The 8,294-nt window shown below is 39.5% G+C and overlaps 1 protein-coding gene across 2 annotated transcripts in view; it reads left to right on the top strand.

The window, feature by feature from the left end:
* Window positions 1-5,989: 5,989 nt before the first annotated feature.
* Window positions 5,990-8,294, top strand: part of LOC107268059 — a 4,733-nt gene continuing 2,428 nt past the window's right edge. For both annotated transcript variants that reach the window (XM_015740425.2, XM_015740426.2), the window contains exon 1: window positions 5,990-7,232. In XM_015740425.2, the coding sequence (XP_015595911.1) occupies window positions 7,216-7,232 (17 nt within the window). In that variant the 5' untranslated portion in view covers window positions 5,990-7,215. The remainder of the gene's footprint in view (window positions 7,233-8,294) is intronic.

Genomic DNA, 8,294 nt, shown 5'->3' with positions numbered 1-8,294 from the left:
ATTCAATTTAGTAAATTTTTTTTATTCAAGCCTACGGAAAGATTGTATTTTTAATATCTCGAATTATCAGTATATTCTGATGTAAAAAATAATTCAGAATGAAAATTATACCACGACATCATTTTCTGACAATTCGATGTATTAAAAATGTTACCTTTACATAGCCTTGAATGATAAAAATTAAATGAAAAAAAAAAATCCCTAACCAGATACATTATTCGTTTCATCTTACTATAGAAAATAATTGGTTGATTTTTATATGCTCATCATTATTTTTATGCCCGAGATTTATAAGTGCATTTTTGTTTTTGGTAATTTTCCGTAATGCCTTCTTTATCCGTCTAAATCTTATTTATGCTATTAAAACATGAAACAGCGTAACATATGTGGTTGTCACAGGTAGGCTCTCGGGAAGAAGAAACGTTCGCTGATTCATGTACCAATTTATTGGATGTATACGATGTAATATAATACAATCTTTGTAGATTAATATTATCATGTATTTCATGAAACTTCAGTTAATTAGGTAAACCAATAAGCATAGTTGATAATTAAAAGAAAAGAGAGGTAAGACGTCAGTTTTGAACCCGAGACTCTCGGACATTAACTCAGCAGCAAGCACGTGTGCCATCGAGTCTTTGTGGTATATTATTTAGCAAACTTATATTTTTGTAGTTACCCACGTTCGACAGTTTTTTTTAAGTTTTATTTGCTTACTCTATTATTTCCAGAGCTTCATATGATTATTAAGAGTATTGACTACCTTATTACTACGGTTTATGTAATATCCTGTAAAAAAAAAAGGTGGATACAAGTCTCCCTATTTGAGTGTTCACCCGGTTTAAAATCGTGGATCTCGAGGAACACACGAAATCATTCGACCAATCTAAAACGTGGAACTAGTTCGAGAGTCTCGTCCAGGTGGCGCGTCGACGCGCCAAAACACAGCTCCAGATTATCACGCGTAGTATTACTATATATACACGACCAATCAAAAACGTGGAACTGCTTCGAGGACCCTCCGCTAAGGTGGCGCGCCGAAACCAGAGAAAAATTGAGATCACCAAAAACAGGCTCATTGGCAATCTCCCTACTCATCTCTGTCAGTATTACGAACATGTACAGCCGTATTCATAGTCGTTCCTTGAGGAATAAGGATCCCTTGTTCCTCGTTTCGCGTTTCACAGACCTTCCTTTACAGAACAAGGTGCCTTATTGGCCTCATTATTTCAAGGGAGGTGTTTAGAACCATGCTTGAGGTCCACAGCACCTCTGGTGGACAAACCAGGCGGCTTGTTTTTCCCCAGACGAGAAGCATCTAGGGAACTTAGTTTTATATAGTTTTAAGGATGGAGTGAGTTTGAACTCGAGGCAGTTAATTGTTCTTTGTCCGTGATACGCAATTATTAATAATAAAAGAAACTTTGATCGTGAAGACTTGGTGTTCCAATAAACCGATTATGTCACCTATCTGCACCCTGGATTGCCGTGAATAAACATTTTGGTCCTTCGAGCCGGATACGAAGAAATAGCGGATTTACGGAGACATAGAGAAAGGATTGGATGGTGAGAATTGGTACATTGTTGGAACAAAGACATTATTCACATAAAGGCTGCAGCGATGAACACCGCGCAGAATACAAAGAAAATTCTGAAAAGACAGAATCAGATAATTAGAGAGGTGACGCGGAGCGTCAAGAAGTACAAATCTGATACCGTTTCAGTGCAAACAGGTAGGTACTATCAGGCACGGATAAAGATATTGCAGGATTTGTGGATGGAATTTAGGTCCAATCATACAATACTTCTTGGGGAAGAAGAAGTTGGACACGAAAGTGTAATAGAATATTTAGAATCTGATGAATATTACAATTTGGAGGAGTTGTACTTGACAACAGTAAGTGAGATAGAGGAACGGCTTGAACAGCTTACGCAGCTGACTTCAACAGTTATACATAGCAAAGATGATAGATCATTGGCACCTCCCGAGACGGTGATGTCTGAGGGTGATTTTGAGAAGGATATAGGTCAAGAACCGGTGATTCCGTTATCAGGTTCTTTTGAGCCACTACAGGACCCAATCCATCATGTAACAAATATGACTAGAAGAGAGTTATCAAATGTTGAGTTACCAAAAGTGTCAATGCCAAGTTTCAATGGAGAGTACCAGAATTGGATGACATTTAGAGACTTATATGAGGATATGATACATACCAATGTTAATTTATCAACCATACAGAAATTTCATTACTTAAGAACGAGTCTCACAGGTAAGGCTGCAAAACTAATTCAGAGATATGCATTAACCGTTGATAACTATGCTGTTGCTTGGAATGAACTAAAAAGAAGGTATAATAACACTAAAACATTAGTGGACAATCAGTTGGAGACTATTTTTTCCTTACCTCAGTTACGGTATGAGAACGCATCAGAGATTAGTGATCTGATTGATACATTTAATCATAGTTTAGAAACATTACGTCAGCTCATTGATGGAGTTTCAGTGGAACATCCTGTATTTGTATTTTGGATCAAGAGGTGTTTACTCAGGGAAACACGTAAGTTGTGGGAAGACAAAACTAGTTCTCAACTACATTACCCAGGGTGGTCGGAGTTGCAGACATTTTTGGAAAACCGCTTCAGGGCTTTAGAAGCATTAGAGGTTAGTAAAGGTAAGACAGATAAATTTGAGAACCCAAAGGGTTCACAGATTTCAAATGGAGGTAAGCGCAAACAATCTGACCATGTTTCGCACGTTTTCGCTTGTTTGTTGTGTCCTGAGACACATCCAATTTGGAAATGCTCTAAGTTTTTGGATTCATCTATCATGTCCAAGAAATCTATAGTTAAAGAGAAAGGTTTATGCTGGAATTGCTTAAGTCCAGGTCATATTGTTTCGGTCATAATGTTCAAGCAATATGAGGTGTAAGATGTGCAATCAACCTCATCAATCGCTATTACATGAGTCAACATCTAAAAATAATCAGAATAAAGATCAATTACAGATAAAGAGTGGGTCTAGCCAGACAGCTCAAGCTGTTACCATGCAGAATGAAAAGGAGCCAAGCTACGCTTTTTACAGCGGGGACAGTGTCTTCACGAGTTAAAACTGTATTACTACCTACCGCCTTAGTCAATGTTGTAGGTATGGATGGAGTGGAACTCACATGCAGAGTGTTAATCGACCAGGGTTCGCAGACATCGTTTATAACGGACCACATAGCGCAACAGTTGCACTTAAGAAGAAGCCGTTCAGAGGTGGAATATGTTGGAGTAGGAACATCGGAAGTTAAGCGATCCAAATACCAAGTGGGCCTAAAGATTAGAGCAAAGGATCAATATATAGATGTAACCGCTCAAGTTCTGAAGTCTTTGACGGGTCTATTGCCCGGACGATATGTTAACATACAATGCATGAAGCATTTGCAAGGCATTGAATTGGCCGATCCGCATTGTTTTGAACCAGGAAAGATTGATTTGTTGTTGGGAGCCGACATACATGCATACATCATTCTGGAAGGTCTGAAAACGGGACCGAAGGGTAGCCCGATTGCTCAAAACACAAGGTTTGGGTGGATTCTATCTGGAGAAGTCACACAAGTGTCTCTTTCTGGAGTGAGAAACAACGAGCCAGTTGCTTCTACGAACCATATCACAGTAGCGTTCGCGCAGACGGATCATAACCATGATTTACAGAAGTTTTGGGAACTAGAGGAGGTACCGAAGTCTATGCCATGGACGGAGGAAGATAGACGTTGTGAAGTTTTGTTCGAAGAGACAACCACGCAAACAGCAGATGGAAGATATGAAGTGCAGTTGCCGTGGAAACAGACGCAGTGTCTTTCATTGGGATCTGGAAAGGAAACAGCTTTCAGACGGTTGTTACAGTTAGAGAAAATATTGAATCGAGATCATAAATTAAAGGCCAAGTACATGGAGAGCATGCAGAACTACATAGACGAAGGGCATGTTGAACAGGTGGATGCTCAGTCATCGACGGCAAACTCTACAATTACGTATTTACCACACCAACCGGTGAAGGAAATAGTGAATGGACATCTGAAGATTAGGATTGTGTTCGACGCATCACAGAAGTCTGAAACGGGTGTGTCATTGAATGATGTACTATTGACAGGACCGTCATTACAAATCAGCATTCCTCGAGTAATCATGCGTTGGAGAGTGTACCAGTGGGTATTTGCAGCAGATATACAAGGAACGTATCGCCAGATACTCGTAGCACCCAAGGACCGGGACTGCCTACGTTTTCTGTGGCGCAGCGACTCTGCAGAAGACGTGCAGGAATGACGCTTAACCCGCGTAGTGTTTGGGATGGCTCCAGCTCCTTATTTGACGTTGCGTGCGATTCAGAAAGTAATTCAAGATTATGGTACGTCCTTTCTGTTGACAGCAGAAGCACTGTCACATGAAACATATGTTGACGATATTCTCACTGGAGCTGATACGCTCGAAGAAGCTGTAGAGAAGAAAAAACAATTAATATCGTTATTTAAGTGCGGTCAATTTGAGTTGCATAAATGGATGGCAAATAATGAAGCTTTAGTATCAGAAGAGAATACCGAGGGACAAGGGTCCATACTATCACAAGGAAGCTCGTATGATGCAGTCAAAACATTGGGAGTGAATTGGAATTCAGCAGAAGATAGTTTCAAGTATTGTATTGATCTAGCACCAAGAGAGAAATGCACAAAGAGAACGTTGTTATCAGATTTATTCAAGATAAATGATTCGCTAGGCTGGATCGGGTCTGTGATTGTGTATGCAAAGATTATTCTTCAGGAAATTTGGTTACGCAACATCACGTGGGATGAAACTCTACCCGCTGACCTGGAGAAGAAATGGACACGAGTCCGACGATCATTGCCCACATTGGATATGATACGCATTCCGCATTGGATAGGAATAAAATCAAGACAACCTCTCTACATACATAGGTTCTGCGATGCATCTTTAGCAGCATACGGAGCTGTGATATACATCAGAACATCACCTAGTGAAAAATCGGGTGAATCGGCATTGTTGATAGCTAAGTCAAAAGTAGCGCCCATAAAGACTGTTACGTTGTCGCGTCTTGAGTTATGCGGAGCAGTACTTCTTGCAAAACTGTTATACTATGTCAAGGAAACTTTTACGGACACTGTGATAGAAGCAGCGTGGACTGACTCGACAATAGTTTTGGCTTGAATTCGAGGTCGACCAAGGTCTTGGAAGACATTTGTGGCAAACAGGGTGAGTGAGATACATGATCGTGTGGGGCCTCACGTGTGGAAACCCGCACAGCACAGAAATATTTTGTCAACATTGCCAAAAGTTTCCCTTGAAATAATGCAATATTACCGGAAATATATTGAAAATTATTTAAATATTTCTCGAATGTTGCAGGAACCTTGCAATGTCCGCTCAGCACGTTGCAATCATAATATTGCTATAATATTGCCGGTCAATATTTTGGAAATATCAATGCATAATATTAATAAAATATAACTCAGATAGATAACTGAGAAATAATATAACTGAGAATAAATTCCAATGCCAGCAATGTATCGTGAGTTTCTTTGGGCAGGTTGCCTATACCTCCTTAAATATTACCTCGGTTGTATTTTTAAATACTCTATACAAATACAATAATTTCACATGTAATTTTTACATGCAGAATACAAAAGTATATATCGACGGCGTAAACGAAAACCGAATAATCGACGGATTAATTATTTACCCGGTCCTACGTTTTTTCATGCGAGTTGCGTTGGCCACCTAGCGGCGCAGCAGTGAACTAGTGTTGGCTCGGCTACTCCGAGTCTGGTTAGGGGCTCTTGTCACAGATTTCAGCAATATATCAGAAAGTTTTATTTATTATATTGCCCTGAAATATTGTGCAATATTTGACATAAAGACATCAACAACATTGCTGTCGCATTGAAATATTGGAATATTGTTGTAATGTTTTCGAAATATAGTGTGCTGTGTGGGAACATATACTGACAAAGTCCAATCCTGCGGACTGTCTTTCTCGTGGTCTTGAACCTTCCGAAATCATTGAGCATAAGTTATGGTGGACAGGACCAGATTGGTTAAGATTTCCATCGTCGGAATGGCCACATCAGGATATCATTGATGAAGTGCATTTGGACGAGAAAAGAGTTCAAGCGACGAATATTATCGTTACACAAGATCAAGAGAACGATTTGGAGGTGCGATATTCTTCATTGACACGGCTTTTGCGAATTACGGCATATTGTCTAAGATTTATTAGAAGTATGAAGGTTGGATTTTCTCAACCCGAAGTAACAAAGGAACTGCACGCCAAGGAGATTCAAGAAGCTTTGAAGACATGGATCAAGGTTATTCAAGAGAGAGCATTTTCTGCGGAGAAATCATGTATCGAATTAGGGAAACCAATACCGCCAAGAAGCAGCATAATTAGCCTGAACCCCTTCTTAGATGAAGACGGTTTATTAAGAGTAGGAGGTAGATTAAGGAATTCAACGTTGCCGACGCAGCAGAAGCATCCAATAGTTTTGCCACGAAGCGGGCATATCATTACTTTAATGACCAGAGAGACACATGAACATACTCTACATGGTGGCGGTACACTTATGTTGTCCATTTTGAGAAGAAGATATTGGATATTGCGAGCACGCAACGCTGTGAGAAGCTGTATTCGACAGTGCGTCGTATGTAGGAGATACCAACACCCTGAAGCAACACAATTGATGGGAGACTTACCTGCAGAACGAGTTCAAGGCTCACGTCCGTTCACGCATACAGGTGTAGATTATTGCGGACCATTTGATATTAACCTACGGGACAAGAATCGGCAATTAAAAAGGGCGTATGTTGCAATATTCGTGTGCTTTGCAACTAAGGCTGTGCACTTAGAAGTAGTCATGGATCTGTCATCAGAGGCGTTCATTGGTGCGTTCCGGCGTTTCACAGCAAGGAGAGGACTATGTACTGATCTATATAGTGATCGTGGGACAAACTTCGTTGGAGCGGATCAGCAGTTACAGTATGAACATAAAATTTTCTGCAAACAGATTCAGCCAGCACTGACCAAAGAGCTCATGGCAAGAGGAACTACTTGGCATTTCAATCCGCTATCGGCACCCCATTTTGGTGGTTTATGGGAAGCTGGAGTCAAATCGTTTAAAAATCACCTACGCAGAGTAATGGGAAGAGCTCTGCTCGGTATAGATGAGTTCCAAACTGAGGTAACACAGAAAAACTACGCCAAGTACAGGATTGCTGTTCCTCTAACAAAAAGTATTGATATCATATTTTTGAGGCCAAGTACATAAGTCACTACATGTTTTCCTATTTTATGATCTAGCACTGGCCCATCATTTTAATTATATTTTCAATATTTCCTATAACGTTTTCGCTACTCTTTTAAGTTACTGCTGCTTCCCGTATTTAATTATGGTTTAATGGTGATTTAATAATTAATAAAACTTTATGTGATTCCTTATCGAGTACTACTTGGCGGGTCTGTGCCAGGAATTCCAAAGTACTTACTCTTTATACGTGCTCATAGTATTCTAATGCTGTATGTTTGTTATTAAGCTTTTACCGTGTTTATTTTTGACGAGTTATTGTTAATATGCTTTCTGTAGAAAATTGGTACTGGTTTTGTACCAAATTTATATCAAGAAATGCGCGGACCCGCCAAGTAGTACTCGATAAGGAATCACCTAAAGTTTTTTTAATTATTAAATCACCATTAAATCATAATTAAATACGGGAAGCAGTAGTAACATAAAAAAGTAGCGAAAACGTTATAGGAAATATTGAAAATATAATTAAAATGATGGGCCAGTGCTAGATCATATAATAGGAAAACATGTAGTGACTTATGTACTTGGCCTCAATAATATGATATCAATACTTTTTGTTAGAGGAATTCACAGCAATCCTGTACTTGGCGTAGTTTTTTACACGTAAGTGTTTTTTGGGGGATTAAGCTTTTACCGTGATTATTTTTGACGAGTTATTGTTAATATGCTTTCTATAGAAAATTGGTACTGGTTTTGTACCAAATTTATATCAAGAAATGCACGGACCCGCCAAGTAGTACTATATATGTATAGATCTTGGTGCCGATCGGTTCAGAACAGGAAACCTAAACACAGAAAACTATGCAGAGGGACACTTGAACACTCTGAACTTCCACATCTAACACCTAGGTACAAGAAACTACGAAGCGTAACACCTGAACACCCTGGATATCCGATATCTAAATACAAGAAACTACGGAGAGGAACACCTGAACACTC

The sequence above is a fragment of the Cephus cinctus genome, unplaced genomic scaffold (genome assembly GCF_000341935.2).
Source record: "Cephus cinctus unplaced genomic scaffold, Ccin1 Ccin1_scaffold0463, whole genome shotgun sequence".
Lineage (NCBI taxonomy): Eukaryota > Metazoa > Arthropoda > Insecta > Hymenoptera > Cephidae > Cephus > Cephus cinctus.
This window is presented reverse-complemented; position numbering and strand designations above follow the sequence as displayed.